Source organism: Elgaria multicarinata, chromosome 2 (assembly GCF_023053635.1).
Source record: "Elgaria multicarinata webbii isolate HBS135686 ecotype San Diego chromosome 2, rElgMul1.1.pri, whole genome shotgun sequence".
In the NCBI taxonomy this organism is placed as follows: domain Eukaryota; kingdom Metazoa; phylum Chordata; class Lepidosauria; order Squamata; family Anguidae; genus Elgaria; species Elgaria multicarinata.
The window spans coordinates 25,269,090-25,293,298 of NC_086172.1; the positions used below are offsets into that span (position 1 = coordinate 25,269,090).

General features: G+C 40.4%; 1 protein-coding gene across 1 annotated transcript in view; it reads right to left on the reverse strand.

The window, feature by feature from the left end:
* Positions 1–1,093: 1,093 nt before the first annotated feature.
* The window catches only part of FAM117B (family with sequence similarity 117 member B), a 33,359-nt gene continuing 10,243 nt past the window's right edge, over positions 1,094–24,209 (reverse strand). The window contains exons 2-8 of the mRNA XM_063115881.1: positions 12,368–12,519; positions 11,853–11,945; positions 9,870–9,983; positions 7,626–7,769; positions 6,978–7,203; positions 5,669–5,789; positions 1,094–2,602 (exon numbers count right to left, since the gene is read on the reverse strand). Coding sequence (XP_062971951.1) covers positions 2,284–2,602; positions 5,669–5,789; positions 6,978–7,203; positions 7,626–7,769; positions 9,870–9,983; positions 11,853–11,945; positions 12,368–12,519 — 1,169 coding nt within the window. The 3' untranslated portion in view covers positions 1,094–2,283. The remainder of the gene's footprint in view (positions 2,603–5,668; positions 5,790–6,977; positions 7,204–7,625; positions 7,770–9,869; positions 9,984–11,852; positions 11,946–12,367; positions 12,520–24,209) is intronic.

The window sequence follows — 24,209 nt, forward strand, 5'->3', positions numbered from 1 at the left end:
CTGGGCTTAAACAAAATGCAAATATCTGCCTTGCATGAAAGTAGCGCTCCAGCCCATGTTTCACGAAGTCAGAGTGTTTAAAGTTTAATAAGAAACCTGATGTGTATCCACAAAAGTGAAATACAACAGATATATCGCATTGTTTGAAAGCTGACCTAATTTCTCCTAGAATACTGTTTTCCCACATCAGGCATGCCTGCTTCAACGGATGTGAAAAAACTAATTGAAGAAAAGCTCTGCTCTCTCAATATGAATGTTTTATGCAACAAAATAAGTAGTTCTAGAACTTGATATGTCAGAAATTAAGTCCATGAAATGGGGCTGAAACCATCTTGCTGTGCTAATACATTTGAAAGCAAAGTCATACAGCAGGAACAAAAGTATGCTGACAATACAGGTACAATAACAATTAATACTTTAAAAAGTATTCTAGAGGCAATGCTTTGTTAAGCTGTTGCAGCAAATACAACCAAGTCTTATGGTACCTTAAAGACACACAAATATATTGTAGCACAACCATTTGTGGGCCAGAGCCCACTTTGTCAGACAGACCAAGTGGTCACCTAACTGCATATACCTTGAGAAGAGAGTGTTTTAAAAACATAATATAAAGGCCAATCAATGCAGGAGTTAGTGTGTCACATTAAGTAAGCAAAAACAAATTCAGGATCCAATCAATGCAGGTGTGATCCACTCCCAACTAGTGGTCACTGGTAATGAAGAATAGTCTTACCAAGTTGAATGGCATAAAAGTGTTGATATGCCTAGTCATCACCCGTGGCTACTACTCTGGAGCAGGTCACACTAATGCTACAAATATTTTTGTTAGTCTGAAGATACCAGAGAAGTGTGGCTTGTAAAGGTAACTTTTTGAGAACTGCATAGGTTTGCCCAAATTCATTTTGATCAATGCTGTATCAACAATCCCTCTAAAATTTGCAAATTTGCAGGTATTTTGGGATCTGAACATTCAGCTTTAAACAGCTGCTCTAGCTCATGCTGTGCCATTGAATTCATCTCAGTAAATACACTTTTGTAACCAGATTACTTTAGAACCTTTCACAAGCGGATTTAGAAACAGAACTTCTTCCTATTTTTGATTGTTACACAATTATAGTTTTATTTTTAAAAAAAGGTTCACAAAAGAAATGAAATGGGTCACATCTGTAGACCAATACTAAGAATCAAAAAGTCCTTAGCTTAACACTCTAACAATATTGCTAGTCAAAAAGGAGACTATGTCCATTGAAATAATTTGCGTTAACAAATATCATGCCTGACAAACAATTACCCTCAACAGACCCACAAAACAGTACTTTGACAAGCAGGAGGAACCATGCATGGCCGTTTCAAGATCATATGACTACAGGGTTTATATACTACAGTGGCAAGACATGATAGGATCAGTATATGCCAAAGGCAATTCGAGATTTTGACAGCGGCACAAGAAACCAAGATGTCCCAAGAGGCACTGATGTGACAGTTAGTTGGCATTTTGGGGGGAGAGAAGAAGGGAATATTGTTCTGAAACACAAGACTAGGAACATTTCATTACACTATTGGCAGAAGTGCTCTAAAATGCCATTTCCAGACAAGTAATTCTATGCATGTGTTTACCCAGCCCCCTGCCAAACATGTACCAATATTGCTTTTCTTTTTAGTCTGAAGGTTGTTAAGCAGATCTGGGAGAAGGAGGGAAATCAAACTGATCACATGACAGAACACTGAAACATTTCAATCCTTTGGTCCCAAAAGTAGAAATGATGTAGCAAGAAAAGGGTGAATATCCTGCTCTCTGTTTTGCATCAAAACCTCAAGATTTGTAATTTTTGTTTTTTGTATGAATAGGTTCTGCAGTATCATTTGCTTGTTTTTCCTTTGTAGATCTTTTGCTAAGAATAGCTGGTATGTCTTGATTTTTTTTTTCCTTTTTTCAAAATCAAAGTCTAAATTGGGACCCAAAGCATCAGAAAAATTGGTCCCTCCGATAGTAAAGAATTATGGATATCTCCCTTCTTTAGTGTACCAAAGCATTTATTTGTTTTTTTAAAAAGTGCAGGCCAGAGATGTAACTTGAGCCTTCCCAAGACATGTGTAGCAGCCTCTCTGCCTCTCCTCTTTCCTAGATCTCACACCAGGCTAACAGTCATGGTCATGGAGATCAAGATACTAGTATGACCTGTATATGGAACTGCCAGCAATTATGACGCAAACAGATGCGATTTGGAAGGCTGAATCACAGCTAGCTTCAATAAAAGTTCTCAGAAGTTAACAAAGCCAAGTTTATCCTTCTGTTTCTTCACCGTGTCCCGACTGCTGGAGCACAGACAGCTGCGGTATTACTTTGCTTGTTCCACGGGAGAGCCGCTCCTGGTCTGTGTTTGCGGATAGGGAGGCCATGGAAATAGGCTGCAGCAAGGCAGGCGTCATGCCAGACGTGACAGTGAGATTATGAGTAGCACCCTTGAGCGTAAGATCCTGTGTGGGAAGCAGCGGCTTGAGGATGCTGACAAGGCAGAAAGCAGAGCCACTTTTGGGAATGAAGTTTACTTTATTCTTGTCAGGACAGTAAAATGCTGGAATTTCATGCAAGGGCTTTGGCCTACAAAAAGAAAAAACAACATTGCCACAAAAGGGGTAAAGATTAACGTGGAAATGCTAAACGTTGCCTTTTTTAAAAGAGGTTTGCAAAAACCAAACACGGTGAAAATTACACACATGGAAGTTATGTGAGCACATTTGTGTAACAGGAGGAAGACATTTTAAACCCCATCATGGGAAAAAGTGACCCTAAATTATTCTAAATCTGTGTTCTTTGTATTGGTATACAGTGGTTGCTGTGCTAGTTCAAGAAATTTGTAACAGATAAGGAGGTTCTCTGTTATTTAATTAGTATAAAAACATGCAAGGTTTTGAATCACAAGCAACCAGCAATCCTAAAAAAAAAACCTATTCAGATAAAGTTGAAGATGTTAAATTCCATGGTGAGTTTCCTATCAGCCTTAACTGCCTGAAGAAGTGTTCCATGCACCCCGATAAACCAGCTACTTAAGATGGTTTAAAACGGATATTGGTTTGGATCCTGAGAACCATAAACAGAAGCAAGCTCACAAAAGGGGACTTTCCTGCAGCCTCCCTCCCTGGTGCAATTCCCCACTCCAGAGACCCTTCTGGAATGGCACGGGAGGGGAGACAAAATAAGGCAAAGGCACCTTGTGTGAGCGAGGTACCATCCTAAGAGCAGCACATTTTGGGGGGACAGAAAGTTACAGTGGAGTCACAGTGACAGGGAAGTCCCCTTCCACAAGCTTGTTTCCGCTCACAATTCTCATAATCCAACCAAATTTTATATAAATAAAATATTGGTTTAATGTAAAGAGCATGCTGAATTCCTCAGATGTGATCGCTTGAGGGCAAGATCCAATCCGACTTTCAAAGCAATTTTATCTGTTTTCTTGGCAAACAAATTCTAAATTGATGGGGTGTCCTCAAATCTGGTGGAAGCATATCTATTTAGCCTCACACTGCCTTGGAGATACTCAAAAAATAGAGAGTCATCTCACTGTTTCCCAAGTGTTTCCAAATAGCACAAGTTCAGAAGAGATTTTGTCCTCCTACAGCTTAATGGAGAGGAGTGGGCACTCTCCCTGATGGGCCATGTAGACATCCAGAAAGCAACAATGTATTTTACTCCTTTCTGAATGCCTCCAAAGCTAGTACATCAGCGATGGGCCACCCCCAGCTCTTCGTCCTTGCAGTCACAATGGCCTTGGAGGTTCCACACACTTTTAAAGTTAGCATGACTAATGAATTCCTTTTCCTCCCGACCCAACTTGGAACTGAAGAGGAGGAATAGGGCCTTGTCCCAAAGGCTGAGGAGGAACTCTAGAATGCTTACAAATCTCTCGTGATTTCAGAAACACCCCTTGGGATCATATTTAAAAAGCACAGAGTTTGGGAAATGTTAATAATTAACTTGAGATAAATTTAAGACTGAAATTGCTGCCAAAAACAGTTTTGCATGTTTTAAGACAAATAGATATTACATATTTTAATTAATGTCTTTTGGGGGCTTTGTATGCAATGTCCCAGATATGTGCAAGTTCTTCAGAACTATGAATCCTTACTGCTAGATAGCAAGAATCTTATTTCAAGCCTTTTCACTTGTGATGGGGTCAATTTGTGTGGCAAAATAGAATTCCAGCCCCCCATCACTGTCCAAAGAACAACAAAAGTTGGCCATCCCTGGCTATATGAAAATCAGTGTAAAGTGATTGAGAAAAAAGCAGAGGTTAAATTGTAAACCACACTTCTTTATACAAATGTTTCTCTTTGTCTAGGTTAGGTGTTCCAATCTTATGAGATTTGCTAGAGCAAAAGCAGCATTAGAACAGAACAAGGAACATTTGAGGAGTTAGCTGCTGGGCCATGGCCTGCTTGAAAGCTTGTGTGCATATGTGCTCCATGAAATTCTGTTGATTGATTGCATTTCTATACTGCCCAACAGCTCTCTGGGCAGTTCACAATGATGGTATGGCAGCCTTCCTCAGCTTGGTGCCCTCCAGATGTTTTGGAGTACAACTGTCAGGATTCCTGGCCATTGGCCTGGCTGACTGTGGTGGACAGAAATTGTCCCAAACATCTGAAGGGCACCAGGCTAGAAAAGGCAATTCTAGGCCTTCTAGTATGAGGCACAAAAAAGTGTTTCCCTAGAATAAAATGGAGAGGAGGAGGATTATGGGTTCCTTGAAGGAAAAAAGGCGGGATATAATGCAATAAATAAATAAACATGTGGCAAGCTCTCTGGAAAACCCCAAATTCCTTTATTTCTCTGATATTTCCCATGTATTCAGGCAGAAAGGAGGGGCAAGAACTACAGTAAACAGGGACAGTGAAAGCCAGTTCTCCAGAATATTTACTTGCCCCCCAAATATACATAAGCTGGTGAGTTAGGCCTCAGGTCTTCAGAGCTGATCCTAAGGACAGGAAGCAGGGTATTTTTGTCAGTATACTTGTGTACTATTGATATACATAGGTGCCGTAGTCTAGTCACACGATGCAGGGTTTTAGTCACTCCATTCCATTTCCCCATCCATCGAATTTTTTGTTTTCTCCTCAGTCAATCAGCCTTCCACCCCCCAGTGAACATGGGGGTGCCCTGAGTCTGCTGATATCTCTGACTTGTGCGTGAGAGGAAGACTTGAATTGATGTTCGTATATGACAAGGATCCCCAACTATTTTCGGCCGGTGGACACATTTTGTGGGCGTGACCACAAAATGGCTGCTCTGGGCGTGTGGGCAGTTACAAAACACTGGGCGTGCCCTCCCATCAGAAAACATGGTGGGGGGAATAGAGGGACGGAGGATACACACCCCTTTATCCTCTACTCAAGTTAATAGAGCGATATATCCATTAATTTGCATTAAAGGAGGGAAGGAGAAGAACCTGCCGTTGCCAAAACGGATTGCAAACAGCTTTACATAACCATTGCATTGTAAGCTGAAAAAATGACAGAGCCAAGCATATGGACTCAAGTTCTTGCTTCATTCAGACACGCATAATTCTGACAAACTAACTTCTAAGGTTGTATTACATAACAGAAGTTCAGGTATTAGGTGCACTGAAATTTAAGACCTTAGAAGAATATTAAGTGCAAAGATACTTACAAGCTTTCCTCAAACACTTTCACCTTCTCACAGCCCTCAGGAGGTTCACGTTTGAACATGTAGCTGTTGTTGGGTTTTGGTGAGGTGGCATATTTGGGCAGGGGAGAATTGTTTCCATTTTCTGTAGTGAACAAGGCGTCTGTTACTTAAACATGCCAAAACATACATTAAATCACTTGCCTTTGCCTCTACAATTCCTCCCCACACCTCCTCCTTGATTAACATTGCTAAAAGGCTAAATGAAAGTTTGTCATCAAAGTACAAAGCACCTCTTCTTACTGGTATTCTTGGAACATTTCACTGTATACACATTCTCTCATATCAACCTATTAGAGCTGTAACATGAGCTCTGGAGTTTTGGGCTCTACAATCCTAAACTAAGGTACAGTTTACCATGCTTAAGTCCACACCTCGTAGATGAGTATTCACTCTCTTTTAAAATAGGGATGGTTATTCAACTTCCTTTCCTCACACAATCAAAATCTGCCCACAAGTGTGTATGGTATGTCATATAATGTCAACTCCCTGACTTACTAGTAACAAAACCAAGACAAGCTTAAGGTAAAACAAATATAGAGGTAAGGCAATGGATTGGTGGGCGAGGTATGGATGACCCAAGAAAAAAGCAAGGTTGTGATGAAGCTCATTTTAAAAAAGTCAGAGGAATCAGAAGCTAAAATTTGGCAACTTTTTTCAAAGCCCCAGCAATGAGGAAGAAGCCGCCGTTCCCCTTACCTAGTATTGTTCAACACCGCCACCCTGATTTTGAAACTAGCTCCATCAGCCCAAGAGAGCTTTAGACTTTTTCCCATTTAAAGCAGGCCCCTGCCCCACTTTTGAAATGGCAGAGCTTTAAAAAGCAGTTTCTGATACAGTACAATGGTGGAATTCCACTAGGTAAATCCCAAGCCTCTTGCACAAAGCTAACCAGGTCTTTGGATTCTGGCCCATACTTCAAAAAGACAGGAAACAAAACAAGGTTCATGATTCAAGGCTAAACCTAAGAGTTCCTGATATGACTAAGACAGCAATCCTAGGGCCCCTAGACAGTGTTTGGGGTGGGTGGGTGGCAAAGGATTGCTCCATTTACTGGCTCTGACATAGCCTGGAAACCTGAGCATGGAGACGGGGAAAAGGGGGTGGGGAACTTTGCACAGCTTCCCACACCCTCTCCGGCCTCCTCCCCTCCTCCCCACCCCCCACCCCGAAGCACCATTGCCTGTCTAGCAAAAACACAGGATAATCAGCATTAGGATTCTCAGCAGTCTCCCACCTAGCAAGACAGGACCGCGCTTTCTTCAGGAAGTACCTTTGTCTCTGGGGTCTACAAGCAGGTCATCAGCAGAGCACGGGCTTTCCTCACTGCCCTCATTGGAGATGGCAAGGAAGGAGCTGGGGGACACCGACTGGGACCTGCTGCTGTTGTTACTGCCTTTCTCTGCGCCGCCAGGAGTCTGCGTGTCGATGCTGCGAGTGCTGCTGCTGCGCTGCACCAAAGGAGGGGGCGCTCTGTGCCCATCTGGAATATCTTGTGGCTGTTAAGGGGAAAAAGATATTACAGATACTTCTTGCCATGCAGCAGACTACTAATCTTGTCTGGATGAGAATTATGTTACTTGTTAATAGACTACTTTAGCCCTTTGTATCAATAAAGCTCTTTAGCAAAAGATTATTCTTCAGACTGCAACAAAAAGAAAAGGAGAGAAAAAACTGGGAGCCAAGTTTAAGGAGATTTGGGGTCTACTAAAGCATTCCAAGGAAGGGGAAGAGAGAGAGAGAGAGAGAGAGAGAGAGAGAGATAAGAGGATTTAAAACGGATGATCCTGTACAAAAAACAACCAAATTGCCTAAAGCAGTGCTTTCTAGTCCTCCATGTTCTATGCACATGGATGAGGGACTGAGTTAATAGGTAAAAAAACGGGTGCCAATACTTATTTGTTTGTGACGGTGTACTCACAATAAGTTGTTCCTCTTTCTCTCCTGTCTCCTTTATGATGATTTCGATCTCCTGATTCAGCCCCTCTATGCTGTTACGAAAACGCGACCCTGTTGACTTAGCAATTGGTATCACAGGGACCAGCACGCTCTTTGGAACAGGAGCCTGGAAATACCCCGAAAGGTAAAAGTAAATAGATTCCAGTAGTTTAAAATAGGAAAACAAACAAGATTGTGGCACCAAGATCACATTCTGTTATTATGACAAAGTGAATCCCTGGATGACTCGGAAATTTGAGGCGAGGTACTAGAATTTATTTTGCTTTATACAGAAGACTTTTTACTTATGCCCTTTTCACCTTGAATTCCTTATGTGTGGGGAAAAAAATGTTGTTATATCATACCAGTTGCTGACATATCTATCGTGTACAACCCCAAAAGCAAGAAGGTGGGCCACGGAGCGAGTGTTAAGGAGGCGGGCCACGGAGTGAGTGTTTAGCAATGGGAATGCTAACTTTCAAAATCCAGACCCAACTATTTTTTCTGTAAAACATTTTACACATCTTTTTTTTTCAAGGTTCACTAATGGAACCAAGAAGAGGAAACAACAAGTGAAGGAAAACATTTTGCCAGTATCAGCATCTCAAAAAAAAAAAAAAAAAGGTGCCAGACCAGACACTACCTTCAGTGGCAACCTAGACCCACTATTCTCAGGAGAGCCCAGCCCTGGCCAGAGGCCAAGAATGTTATGCCTCTGCCCTACCGCCTCGGCACTTCCATTTGATTTCCCCCATCCTGAAGCAAGAGAGCACCTATGATTTGTAGATTCTCCTGCTGAGAGACATCAGATGCAAAATGTCACCGTAAAGCAGCGAGTGGCCTCCTCCAGATTATGAAAGTGGCTTAGACTGGGTTCAGATGATCGCGCAGGGGGAAGAAGCCATCATGGCTTCTCCCGCAGCCCCTGTACACGCGGTACAGATTACTGCAATTTGCATAACCACCTGCGATGCAGCACGGATTGGCATGTTCGCCAACCCAACCCGGGAGTAGCTTCATGCTCACCCTTATAAACTACAATGTGCAGTAGAGGTTGCAGGCTGGGTACGAAGCCACCCCTGCCATGCACCGGGTTAGAACGATACACCAACTCGTGTTGCATCACGGGGGATGATGCAAATGGCCAGGGGAGAGAACCCACGATAGCGTCGCAATCGTCCGGATACGGCCTTGGGTTTTAATGTGAAATTCACTTTTGGGCACAGAACTTGGCACGAGAATTTCAGCCGACACATACTGCAGTCCCCCTGGAGGCCTTCAAAATCTGCCCCAGAGCACTGGTGAACCCTCTGAAGCAGGTCTTTAGGTGACGCAGAGGACTGCAGGAGGGAGAAAATCCCCTTGTGTTAGCTGATGTCTGCTAGCATGATTGAAATTTGATTGAACCGCAGTTGCCCATTTCGATGCCCATTCTCCCAGTTTGGAGAGATCCTTTTGGAACTCCTCACAGTCATCCCCCCTTTTTTTTAACCACCCTAAATAATTTGGTGTCATCAGCAAACTTGGCCACCTCACTGCTCACTCCTAATTCCAGATCATTTATGAACAAGTGGCTCTAATACAGAACCTAGTGGAAACCCTCCTACTTCCCTCCATCGGGCGAATTTACTATTTATTCCAACTCTCTGCTTTCTGTTCTTTTACCAGTTATTGATCTATACGAGGACCTCTTCTCTTATTTCCTTGAGTGCTAAGTTTGCTTAGGAGTCTTTGGTGAGCGACTTTGTCAAAAGCCTTTTGGAAGTCCAAGTAAACCATGTCTACTGGATCACCCCTGTCCATGCGCTTATTGACACTCACAAAGAACTCTAAAAGGATAGTGAGATAGGACGTAGCTTTGGGGAAGCCATGTTGATACTTCTTCAGCAGGGCTTGTCCTTCTATATGTTTAATAATTATATCTTTATTAATGTTTTCAACCTATTTACCCAGAAGCTAACCGGCCTATAATTACCCAGATCACCCCTGGGGTCCCTTTTTAAAAATGGGTGTTACATCCAGTGTTCTGGTACAGAAGCTGATCTTAGGGTCATGTTACATATTTTTGTTAGAAGTTCCTTTTGCCACACAGTGGTTGAAATATGTTTAATTTCCCTGACACTAATTCTTACAAACCGCTTAGAGATATTTTTAAACATGGACAGCGGTATATAAATCCATTAAATAAATACATACATGCATACAAACATTGTGTCATATTTCCTACCTGGCATTGGTTGATGGCTGCATGATTACCATGGAACGGAGACTGTCTTTCTTTATCCCGATGATGCCTGCTACTATGTTTACTTCTTTGCAATTGCTGGCGTAGCTTTGCGATCTGAAAGGACAGACCTTTTAGAGTTCCCTTTAAAATGTATACCGTCAATTCTAAATAGTTATGTCAAAACTTATATTAAGTACCCTTACTATCACCGAAGCTATATTATCACAATGTTGATGTTAGCAAGCTTATTCTCCCTTCCCACCATAAGCATAGCAACTCCTCTACATTGGAGAGAGCCAGAACAGGCATGTCTCTGCATGAACATCACCATTCACAGGCCTTCCTCCTATACTAAAACTAGTCGGGAAGCGGAAACAGAACTAAGACTTCAGCTTGCCTTTGATGAGCATGAAAAGGAGAGTGCTTGGGGGGGGGGGGAGGGCGAGACCTGTGCTTTACCAGGTGGAACCCCAACCCCATAATCAAATGGCGCAGAATGAAGGCATGCTGGCGACAACTAGGGATGTTGAAGAAATCCAAAATGGATTCAAATGAGTTTGGATTTCTATCAATGCGAGCTGTGGATTCTGCAGCAGACCGGCATCTTCTGAGTCGCACAGGCCTTTTTTTTTTTTTTTTACTTTCAAAAATTTAATTGTACTAAATTACAAGTTACTGGAAGCTATGTTGATAGAACTGCCTTTTTAAAAAAAGTTTTATACATCTCTGAGCTCTCTTCAGACTCCTCTTTGTAGCACCCTTTGTGTGTGTGCTCTACTCATTGATTGCATGCTGGGCTAAGAAAAATAACAAAATGTTCCATGCCAATGAAAGTGAGGCAAATTGTGGCAAAACTTTTTGCATACATTTCCACCGGGGAAGGGATTCAGAGTCTGTCAACAGAATGAAAGATGCCTGACGATCCACAAAACCCCAGACAGATCAGATTAAACAAAATCTGTCCATCCCTAGTAGCAATATGGGTTGCTCGCCACTCCACATAGGGGGAAGGTCCAGTCTTGTCCTGGCTGTTATGAAGGCAGGCTGACATTGCCACCTGATGTGAACATGAGGGAGCCATGCTCAGGCAAGCTGCAGCGCCTTGGAGGTGGGGTGGGTGTTAAGATGAAACAGATTCTCTGAGCTCAGTGAAAATCCCGACTGGCTGGCACCTGCATCCCGTTTCCAGGTTGGGTGTGCCCATGATATTTCCTAGGGGTTACTTCTCGCAAGGACACACAGCTCAAAGATCCTTTGGAGGCTGTCTAATTTTCCAGTAACACTAGACACTTTGGTGTGCAAATACTGGAAGTGTGCTGCGACCGTACAGAAACAAACAACTACCTTGTAGAGTTAAATGACAGTTCTAATAGTAGAAATTAAAGAAAAGACACCTAAACATTGGTATAAAAAAATATTTGGGATTATGTGTTCTTGCTGACATCTACACAGTTATACCAGTAGGATAAAAATGACACAAGTCATCGATTACATCCTGCTCCCTATTACATTTTTCTGCTCTAAGTGTTGCAATACGATCCTCTACTCAGTCTTTACATTGGACAGACAGAGGGTGTGTTTTGTTATTGGATTAGATTCAGACTTTGCTCTGGAGTTTTGCTCCAGAGATGCTTTCTGGTGGTGACGGAGGGCCTTTTGCCAATTCTCCCTTCCCCCTGCAGCCTCTTGCACCCTCTGAAAAGCTGCTCCGGAGGGTTGGGGAACCCTCCACAACAATGTGGAAGGTGACACAAGAGGCCTGAGAGGGAAGAGGGAATTGGCAAAAATCACCTCCACTTACATCAGCAAGATCCCTCTGCTGGATTAAAAAGCCTTCCATGGACAGAAGGATACTTAGGTTCTCATCCTGCAAATGATCAATGAATGAATGGCTATCACTTTCATATACTCTGAATCAGTGGCTGCAGGCCTGTGCATGGTAGACAGGTATCTTGAACTGAGAACAGCTCAATATATCTCAACCTCTTTGAGTTGATCTGTGCTGCCCCAAGATGCTGAGCGCTTATGAGACCCTTTCTTCTTTTCCAGGTATTCTTCAGCCCAAGCACTCTCAGTCTGAAAAAAAAAGAAGAAAGGAGGGGTTTTTTTTAGAATGTTATGTCAGATCAAGCAAGTCAGATCAAAATAAACTTTTTAAATTAAAAATCAGATTTTAAAAATCAGTTATAACAAACACCCCTTAAAAATAATCAGGTTTAAAATGAAACCTGAACTTAAAACAAATATGTATTGAAGTATGCATACCAATAATTAAAAGAGAGTCCATGATAAAACACATGAGTTAAAGACAGCTTTTCTGTACAACATAACAAACCAGGGGCAGAATTATCTGACAAGTACAAGCAAGCGTTACAAAGATGACACACAACAGGTTATGTATATTGTTTACCTAAATAACATAGTATGCAGGAAGATGATCAAACATCATCCATGGGCATTTACTTTCCATCACATGGGGGAAACAGTGTCCAGCCTACCTGGGTGGCTTTGTCCCTCATGCAAGGTGCAGCTTGTCCATGATTATCACGAGGCCATTGTCCAGCAAGGTAAGGAGCAGCAAGTATGTCTAGTGACGGTGTACGGCGAGCAATACTGGAAGGGCTTGATGACGGTGGCCGTGGTTTATCAACTAAAAAAAAAAAAAGCATATATCTTCATGAACGGAACTTAAACCACATTGTTACAATTTTCGTTCTTTCTTTTTTATATATATTCAGCATACCATACACTATATGCTATTAAGAAAACATAATTTGAGAATGGTGCCAGGAGGGGGAAGCTATTTTTAGTACTATAATTGAAAATTATTTTACTTAATTGAAGGGTGACATAACACACACACCTATATTTTACAAAGCGTAAGAAAGATGCTTTTGAATTAAAAAAAAATACTAGAAGGGTAAATCGCACCCTTATATTCTACATTAAAATCATTTTGGGTATTTGTCATATGTTGAAACCAATAGAAGAGGCAAAACAGGAGAGGGCTTTTTGTGTGTGAACGCCTCTGTTCCCTGCAAAAGGCACCTCTCTTTTGGCAATTAGGAAGGGGTGTGTGTATGAACAGGGGCAAGAGTTTCCCATTCAGAGGGAGAGTAATGCTTTTTGTACTCACTGGCATCAGCTGTTGCATGGATGGGAAAGGGATTACATTTAACTAGCTTTCAACTGATAAACAGAGTGGAAAAATGGATGCATGCTCCATATGAGCAGCCAGATGCAAACAGACCAAAAAGGAACCCATGCATTAAGCCAAGAAGCACCATTCATCTGGCGACCCATCAGCTTTCCTGCATTTAGTGGAATAACATTTAGTTTATCGCAGGTTCTCTAACAGGTCTTTTTAAAGCTTTTAACTGTGTTAAAAGGTTGTCCTGTATTTTAAGAAGTTTATCATATACCCATTTAGAAGTAGTGTATATAATAATCAATACATGGCACCACTTAAACAAACATAGGGAAGTAATACAATGGATTATCCCAGCAGCACATGTTGCTATCTCTGTTTGAAGTAAATTTTCATCAAGGCTATTCTGAATGCTGCCTGTCAGACCGTCACACTCTTAGGGCTCCTTGGGCAAGAACGGTTGCAGTGTGGTTTTATTTTTGTCTAAACTCACTGCAAGGCATTTGATAGTGAGTACACTGTAGAACAGAAATACATATACATATAACTCTTTCTACTAATATCCACTGCTAAATAGGATAGATAATCATTTTTTTAAAAAACAACTAACGTCAGATTATATTTGACTTCAAATTGGATTTTTAATTTGCTTCAGCTATATGTATTTCTTTTAAAAATAACCCCATTTAAAGTTAAATCTAAATGTTGCTCAGTGAGATTTGTTTCTCAGTAAGCGTGCCTAGGATTGAAGCCTTAGCCTTCCAGTAAGTGATTTTGCATAGTATCCCATTTGGACATGCTGTGAGTTGCATCCAATAGTTTCTCTTCACTAACACAAGGCTCTTTGCTCCAGTAGAACAGAAGTGAGAGGAAGACAATTTTTGCAAATTCCTCCTTTCTCTTTCAGCCCACCAGACCACCTCCCACACGGTTCCCACTGGAGCAAATTTGAGCTGTGGTTCACACAGGGGGCTGCAGAGGGAAAAAACACCTCCCTCCCTTCCATTCATAGAAGTCTCTGTCAGATCGAAAAGCCTTTTGTGAGTGGAGGAACAAACTGGATACAACCCCTTATCTAGAAGCAGACATAATTCTACAGTACGAAAAGGTATGTGGCTAAACGAACAAAAGTTCTGAATTATGCTTTCAGATTATATAAAGAATATTTAGTTGCTCAAAACAATAGGTTCTTGTTGTTAGAAAGTTGATATCAACTATTTAAATTTGTGATTTAAAATCACCTTTATCTAAATCAATCCACCTTGCCGCTAAAGCTGCCAATCTTCAAAACATCCGACATAAGAATACTCAGATGTCAGTGGAGTGTACCAAAAAATCAAATCTATTTTAAACTCAGCTGCATAATTTTATTAAACTGGGATTGAACAAGATGACAAACTTTTTTTGTGCTAATATCCACTACCGTTTAAACCAGGACCGTTAAAATACTTTTTTAGCTTATTCTCTGCGTTTTAGTCAATCATTTAAATGTACTCTAATATAATCTCAATATAGATGTCTGAGATAATGAAGTGTAAGATAAATTAAAATTTAATCCTTGTTAGAAGCATGATCTCTGTTTGACATTAAAAGAGCAAATTCAAAATAACCTCACAGGGTGGGTAAAAATAGTTTATAAAAAACAAAATAACTAGATGTTTAAATGTTAAGATGTAGTAGGATTCCATTTTGAAAGCAATAGTTTAAAACTTAATCTAAACGTTAAACACAATGTTTAAACAAAACTTACATTTATGATCTCTTAAAACTGAATCCATGACACAGTATCTTGACATATTTAAGGATATGTAAAGACTGAACCATGGGTATAGTATCTGCTTTTGTGGGGAGGGGAGGCACTGTAAATATGGAACAGACCATGTATGCTTATTACTATAATGGGGGTGTAGAAATGGCAAAATTATCAGAAGTCAATAGAATCTAGCCCTTACTCCAGGAGATGCCATCCTGTATCTCACCAACTTCATTCACTGAGTCTACCTGTGTTATCTTTTGCTCCTATTTCATGCCCTCTAATTATCTGAGGTCTGCAATTTGTTCAGTTTTTAAATTATGAATATTTATGACAACCAACCAAATACACATTCTATTGCATGGAGAAAATACACAACCCCAAAGTGATTATCAGTCCCTGCTTTTGTAAGATTCTGGGCACTTGTACACCAACCAATTGTCTTGTTCACCATTCTGGCATGTGGAGAGAGGGTGGGGGAGAGAAGTCCATCCTTTTGAAATAATCTACAATGGGTATTTTGTTTGTTATCACCCTAATGCCCCAAGTTACCACACAAGACACAAGCAATCAATAAACTACATATATTATACTAGTAAAATGTCATCTATCAGAAATAATAAAATGGCTCAGTTCACAAGATCAAACCCCACCATGGCTTACTTAAGCCATATCTCATGGCTTGTTTTAGTAGAGTCATGCGAGAGTTGTTCAACCCACCCATTATTTAAGCTGTGGTGGTCGCACAAACCAGATCAATATGTCCTTCTAAAATGGCATATCGGTTGTTTACACCTAACATTTTTAATGGTTATTTCAAGCAATTACCATGCAATTCTGTTTTTTAGACAGTATCTAAGTTGCAAATTATTTTAATTGATCATTTTTGGATAAATTTAAAACACTGATCTAAATCACCTTGATTCAAAATCAGTTCACGTTGTAATTTACAACCTGACTGATTAATTAAGTTCTCCAGCCCTAACACATGTATTTATCAAAAGATTCAATCTGTTCCTAATATATTGCTTTTACTAATATTATTTTAGAATTTTAAATCAAAAAAGCATATTAAAGCAGAAATTATAATAGTATTGCTCTCAAAGCCACCCTTCCTAAAAATAAAAAAGACAGCTATTGACCAAAAAATCTCTACCACCACAAATAAAAGTCATTATCCAGAAAGCTCATTCAGGCACTTATAACAGGACTTTTTAACTTTCCCCCTTTCATTAAATGTACCTTAGGCCCTGGAATTCACAACACTGGGGGGGGACGGGGACGGGACACAACAGAGCCTTGCTTAGGACATAGAACTTCTCACAGAGCCCTCTGGAATACTTATCAGACAATTTATCATCATTTTATAACGTAGAAGCTATTTTGCTTAATTGCTTATACACCACCTAGAAGTAATAGTGCACCATCACATATGGAGTAATTGTGCATCATACGTTTGATATTCTTACTTGCAGATAAATACATGGATTTTATTGGCCTGGGGCGAAGATATCCACATCAACTGCAGATAACTGTACAAAACTAGCCCTCCTTAACCTTAACCAAATGGAAAGCTATTTTTTTCTGAATACATCTAGGTTCCTGGGCTGTTTGAGAATATATCATAAAAGTACAGATTGCATCCCTGCAAATTGTGTAATATTTCCTTTGTCATTGCTCCTCTTGCATGGTTAGTTAGCCCCCCTCACCCTTTCTCACAACTGCTCAGCTGCTAGCTTCACATGATGTGACCTACATAATAAGAGATGCACTTGCTTCAAGTTAGCAGTTACAACAGCTGGGCTGATGAACAATGGCGGTATTTCAGCAATGTCTTAATTTTACTAGACCTAATTATACTGTGGCCAATGGTTATAAAACTATTCAGTGTTTCCTCAGCCTGAAGTTCTACTCTTATAGGAAGGATGATCAAGTTATTGGTCTTCAATAATAAAGATGCCATTTAATTTTAGCAACTGCAAGGATACAGCGCTCACCTATAATAGAAGATGAATATATGTACATACACAATGAGTAGTAACAAAGAAACTAGTCATACAATTATGTATCAGAGTCTAGAGAAACTAGAGTCTCATGAAGTTCCTCCTAGGTATTTTCCAATTGGAATAATCTCTCTGTAGCAAAAACCTATGCATAAAAACATACATCAAATTTCACTTAGACATTATGGCTTTATTTTTAAAGATGTGTGTAACTTCATTGTGCAGCTCAAAATACTCTTAAAGGAACTCATACACAATATTCCAAATACAGTTAATATCAGGCTTATTAAAAGTTTCTTGCCTGGTCACCTGTAGTATGCAAGAACCATGTCCAGGTAGCCAGGAAAAGGAAGCTTCATCTTTTTTGTGACAAATGACAAGCATATATTGGTAAGCAGGCTAGTTAAATTATTCGTGAATTATCTGTGGACTTCTTTCCAGTTACAATCCATAAAAATAATCAGCAATATTGATCATGCTAACCTGTACAGATAATTTAGAACTTTTTATGGTCCACATTTGGATGTGAACTGAACTGATTGACACCTCCCAAAGTAATGTGTGGATAGGAAGTTATCCTTCTGATTCTGCACTTCTCCAAATTTTGCAATGCAACTTCCAACTTAAAAGTGCAGCAAAATGCACATCTACAGATTTTATATATAAACTTTTGGTGCATACAAGTAATTTATTTGCAATAGCAAATGTAATAAAACACAGTATGAAGAAAATAGCAAGACATGGCATAAAATTCATACTTAAGCAAATATTCAGCTCTTTAAGAGTCAGAACATAAATGGGTGAAAGAGAAGCTTTGAGTCCTACGTCACTTGTCGAGACTTCACAGGGCTCTGAGGCAGATATTTTTCCCCACTAGCCCCAGCTTCACTCATTGGATTCAATAGCAGCCCATTATCCTCCTTTTTCTCTATGTCTAGGAATCTATGAACTATGAAACCCTGTAAGAGATAAGCTGTGAAGCAGCACCCTTCAGTAAAAGATCAAAAAGAACCTATGAAACTAGTTTTAACAAACTAAGAGAAGGGGCAGAGAAGTTTTTATGGGTATCAAACCAAGATCTCATCCAGCTAAGAGTATATGACTTACATGTGTGAGTGGGGGTAGCATCTGAATGTTTATTCAGGCATATGTGGAGTATTCATGTATACAGACTGCAGAGAAAGATAAATAGAGAGCAAGTGTGCATGCATATAAACCCCTTTCATATGTAAGAAACACTGAGATTTGTAGACGAGAGAGAGAGAGAGAGAGAGAGAGAGAGAGAGAGAGAGAGAGAGAGAGAATGTATATATAACAAAAATCTGTTTAATTCAAAACACAAACTGAAAGAGACATGGGGAAGTCAATGCAGCACTATGCAATCTGCATAAAAGCTGCATCTTTCATCCCTCCATTTTGCTAGTTTCTATTAAAAAAGAACACCCCAGTCACTTCCATCATGCTGCAGCAGGACAGAAAAACGAAGCCAGGGAGCTGGCACTTGTATATAATGCTTTCCAAGATCACGCTGTGGTAGCTGTCTTTGCTTCGCCTGCCCACCCCCTCTCTGAAATATAAATGCTAGGCCTTTAAAGCTAGGCAGGGACATATGTATTAGCAGGACCAGATCATCATTCAACTACCTTTTCACCTTGATTTAAACATTTCAGAACTGTCCAGACTTATCCCTCTGATTTACATTCCTCTTAGATTAGCCTTTATGGCAGAGATAGAAACTTCCATATCATCTAGAGCAGTGGTCTTCAACTGGTGGGCCTTGACCCAAAAGGGGTCACGAGATCAGTCTAGATGGGTTGCGACAAAACTGTTGCCGCCATATTGAGCAATTGTGAAATTGTGAAAAAGGGTGCCATGTTGCAGGTTGGGAATCCGAGGTGCGTCTCGGATCTGGATCAGTTGAAGATTATTGATCTAGAGCAAGAGTGAGCAGAAGGTGGCTCATGATTGACTGACAGATCTCTGGGTGATTTGCAGTAGATCAGCAAGAGTTCTGACTCCATTGTTTAACAATAGCAATACCACAATAATTTCCATCTAAACTAGGATCCTGAAATGAAGGTTGTGATAACCAGGAGTACACTTGTATTTGAACAGATTATGACCTTGGTTCAACTCTGGTATTAAAAATTCTTAGTCGAGGAGGCAGCCTGCTCTTTAATTCTAAGTGCATATCTTTTGTACCTGCTGTGGTTGGTGGATCTTGGCAGTTGTGATTTTAAGAAGTAAATCTAACAAGCCTGAAACCTGCCCATCCCTGATCTAACGTAATAGAAGGCAGCTATTCTAAAACTAGGTATGAATGCCCCTATGCATTTTGAATACATGCTGGTGGTGTAGGATTCCCCTCATTTATTTACCTGCATCATTATGCACAGATTCAATTACATGTTTAGAACTCTCTCTTTTTTCATATTTTGGTATTCCAAAAGACTGTATATTGCTGACATGACGAGGATCCTTACATGGCAAAGAACCAAAATATATGTTAATTGAAACTAAGAATTGTAACTTTACCCATCAAAAACCAGTAATTGCATCAATATATGTGAACTTTGTTATATTGTCTGCTTTCATTAAGTTGTGTTAGACATTTTATTCTAAGTTATGCATAATTTTGCTAGCCTCTGGCTGAAACAGTTAAATAAAATATAATTATAAAATATAAAAAAATATTTTTAAGTTATGATCGATCATTCAACCAATGTGTTGGCAGTGGCCAAGAACGCATCACCTTTTAGCCTTTTTTTACTTGTTTCCTGAAAAAAACAAGCCTTTACAACGAGAATATGTTACAAAGACCTTTAACAGTAGGTACCACCATCTTGACTTCAGGCTGATGTGGATGCCTATAAACAGCATTTAAACAAAATAGAGTAACTCTGTATTGTATTTGATTTCACTTCAACAAATGGCTAACATTTTCATAAAAATACAGACCACACCAGAAAAACATCAGACACTCCTAACAGTATTATACAAGTATATATTGGCAGTCCAGAAGCCCCAAACATCAGCAGAATGCTGCCTTTCCCAGTCAACTGGGGGGAAAATGAGGCAGGCCTCATTAAGGAGCAACTTCCATAAACTTGGAGCCATTATTGAGAAAGCTCCATTCTCTATTGTTACCCACCATACCTAAGATGGCAAGGACACATGGATCAGAGCCTCTGAAATTGATCTTAATGCCTCAATAGATTCTATTTCGGCACTTGTGGTCCTTAAAGATATCCTGAGCTCAGACTATTTAAAACTTCAGAGGCAAGAAACAGTGCTTCAAATTGGACCTGGTAACCAACTGGAATGGTAGCCAGTGAATGTGTTCCGTAACTGATGGCAGCCTGCCTCAGTTAATACCCTATCATTCATATTCTGAACCAGCTGTAGTTTGAGTAGTTTTCTGAGACAGCCCCCCACACATTGCAGTTGTCTAATCTGAAAGCCATTTAGATAAAAATATCACACTGTAGGTGAGCCAACCTAAGCTGCTAGGCCCTGCAGGGCTGACAGAGAGCCTCTCCCAGTATGAACCTGTCTGTACACTATGTTCATCATCTGAGGCCTCCTCCAAGTGCCTTCGCTGAGGTTCGGAGGATGGCAACAAAGGACAGGACCTTCTTGGTGTCCCTCCCCCAAGTGGAACACTCTTCCCAGAGGTCTGCCTGGAGCCAACATTGTCACCTTTTCAGTGCCAGGTTAATACTTCCTTCTACTCCCAGGCGTTGGACCATATATCACAAAGCTTTTTAACATGTCCTGAATTTTTTTAAAAAATGTTGTTTGTTTAAAATTGTTATTTTTTGTGTTAATGGTTTTATTATGCTATAGTGTATTTTTAGGGTATTAATCTTTGAAGAGAGTCCAGAGAGCTTTGACTATTGGGCGGAATAGAAATGTAAAAAATGAAATGAAAACATATCCTTGGCCACAGCCAGTACCTAACCCTCAAGAAGAAGTAGTACAGGATCCATGATTATGCCCATGCTGAGAGCCTGAGTCTTAAGATGGAGAGCAGTCTCATTCCACACAGCCTATACACCTACTTCTGGGTCATATTCCAAGTTTACAGTACTTTTACCTTGTTAGGATTAAGTTTGCTCATTTGCCCTCATCACAAACCGCAGGCAAGAGTTTTCAAAGACAAGGGTTTGCTCAAATTCAGAGTTTTCATTGCTTTTCAGGTATTTGATTTGTATAAGCCAGTTCAGAAGGATTCCATGCTTGATGGTTGGTTAAGCCACTGACAAGTGTAGCTAAACATTTGAAAAACAGCAGTTGAACAATTATTGCTGTAATATTGGGGGGGGGGGATTTTAAAACAGCTTTAGCAATTAACCACAAGTTCAAATAGGCTACAAACCAAGAAAAAATACACATCCAAACCTTGTTTAAACTGTTTGCCTACTTAAGCCAAGTCCTGAATAAAGCAATTTATTTCAGCTCATCCTAGTTCTTTGGCAGGGCAGTTTCCAGAATCCTTGTTTTCAGTTGAGCTTGTTTTATCCCTGGAGTCTGGGTCCTCTGCCACTCTCCATCTTGCTTCTTTATTTTAATTTTTAGCTCAGTCTGACTATTCAAACTCCCCTTCCCAACCACTTAGCCTTTCTTCTAACTTTCCTACTTGCTGGTTTGCCTCTGTGTTGCCAAATAGCTTTGTCCATCTTGACCATATGTTAATCAAACATCACCAGTCTTCCTCCCAACCTGATACTGAGGATGCAGTGGGGTCCACCTCATAGCTGTTGGGTTAATCCCCATCCATCTCTGCATCTTCAAGGTTTGGAGAAAGGCCAGTTGTTTGTAGTGGTGACCCAGTTGCCTTATGAAATGTGATGAGTAAAAATATGGAAGCTTGGTTGATGGTTTTAAAAGACGCTGAAAGGTTCAACAAGGATGTACTCCCCAGAGCAGGTCGTCCATAATCAAAGTAATTTGTCCCAAAAGCAGGTCATCCACAATAAAGGCAATCTGTCCCAAAACTATGCTGGAAGCAGGATTGAAAAGGATTTAGATAATAACAATTATGCAAGAAACTCAGAGCCAAGTCACTACAACCTAGAAGACCTTGCTTAAAATTGGAGACTGGCCAGAAGTTGTTAAGATGTGGGATCAACGAAGAGCGGACTTGGTATTATTTCCTTCCAAATTATGGGGATTTCTCCCTCATTCACAAAAGCATTTACTACTTCTCTATCCTAGCAGATCATTACCCATCTCGCAAGCCTAATCAGCTAGTATATGCAAAAAAAAAAAGCACTACTGGACAACTTGTCTTCAAGGATCTATTTCACCTCCTGCGTTGATGTTAAACCAGTACATCAAAGCAGAAATTCTAGGGACACCTTGAAACTGATCTATAGTGAAAATAGCAATCAATTAGAATGGATGAGAGCAATTTATCTGTAATGTACTTCACATATTGAACCAAGAAGGCCACGAAGAAAACCCAAAGGCCCTAGATACAATAGGTTCCTAACCATTCAGACCAGCTCTGCTTGATGGCATTGTGTGAACACAATGTCACTGAAACTGCCACAGACTAGACATTATAATAAACTCGAGGTCTTTTGGTCAGATCTGTCTTGAATTTTTTACCAACACCATTCAATCAATTTCATCTCCTGAAGTTCCTCAGTAAAACTATGGGCTCTAACCGGTGGAAGAAGTGATGTCAACTCCCTAGTCCACATGTTGACCAGGTCTTAACATATCAACAGAAGGGCCATATTGGATCAGACCAAGGGTCAATCAAGTCCAGCATTCTGTTCACACAGTGGCCAACTAACTGCCTGTGGAAAACCCACAAATAAGACATGTGTGCAAAAGCAACATCCCAGCAACTGGTGTATATAGGCATTCTGTCTCCGCTGGAGGTAGCATATAGCAAGTAGCCATTGACAGCCTAATCCAGGGTGAGAGTAGGGATGTACAGATAGTGTAAAATCTGACCCATATGTATTTTGCAGATTGTCAGGCGCCTTTCATTCCACTGAATGACCCGACTGGACCTCAAGAGACAACTAAAAGGTTTTGCCAAATACTGTGAGAAAAATTTGTTGACAATTAACTATTCAAAAACCAATGTGGTAGTTTTTGCCAGGAGGAAGGTAAGATTCCCCTGGTCCATGGGGGGAAACAGAATCAACCAAATTGACACATATAAATACCTGGGCATATGGTTTCATGAAGCTCAAAACTGGAGGGCACATGGCAAACACACCAAGAGCAAAGCTGAACAAACTATTGGTGCGTTATCCCGATTCTTCTTTGCAAAAGATGGGAAATATCTACCGGCAGCCATCCGGGTTTAAAATAGTATCTCAGACTCTGTTTGGAGCTCCAATATGGTTTCCACACTTCAAAAGTTCTCTTGAAGGAGTGCAACATCTCTACCTCAGGCTTATATTCGGAGTCCCTAGATGTGTTTCCGGTGCTGCCCTCAACTTGGAGGCTGGACTAAGTACATTAAAATGCCAAGCTTGGATATTTACCATACATTACTGGCTCCGCTGCCACCTAACGCTCACTTCCAACTCCTTGGTTACCAAAGTCCTGTTAGAACCCTCCGAATCTCACTCGTCTAGGGCAGTGGTGCAAAAAGTAACCTCAATAGAGCTATCCCCTTTTTTCCTGCTATCTCTGGACTAGATATAGACCACCAAGAGCTCCGGGGAACTGCCTGGGGACCATGTTCCCCCCAATCATTGGGTCTCCCAGTCCCTTCTTGCAAAGACGGAATGCCATACCTGGGTTGGTTAACCATTCCCAAATACAGGAAGGCATTCACCCTAGCAAGATTTAACATCCTCCCCTCCAAGTTGCTGGAGGGCAGATATAAGAAAATTCCATCCAAAAACAGATACTGCCCATGTAATAACATCGAGGTGGAATCCATTCTGCATGTGCTCTTCCATTGCAATTTTTACCAACAGGCAAGGAAAGACCTATTATGTCCTATTATGCAACGTTTCCCTGGACGCTCCCCTGAGTCACTCCTAATTAGTCTACTTCAGGGCTCCAGTAAATCTACCACTGAGCAGGTGGCCAAATTCCTAAATTTGGCCATCCGCACCAAATCTCTTATGGATGTTTGATTGTGCTTAAATCCACAGATTAGGAATTTTATTATCTATATATCCCTCCCTTTTTCACTATGCTAGGCCCCAATAACCCAATTCTGTTCCCTTTTCAAAAACCAAAAAATAACAATCTAGTATCTTTAGTGGTTTTGTAACACTCCCTCTTCTTTTTTTATCCCTACTTTGTACTGTTTTATATAATGGTGTATCTTCTTGTTTTATATTGGTCTGTTGACTGTAAATAAAGAAATACAAATACATTGACTGAATCAGATTTTTTTAAAAAAATCCAAATTTGTGCATATTCACTTAAGCCTATGGGAGAAATGTGTGTTTTCT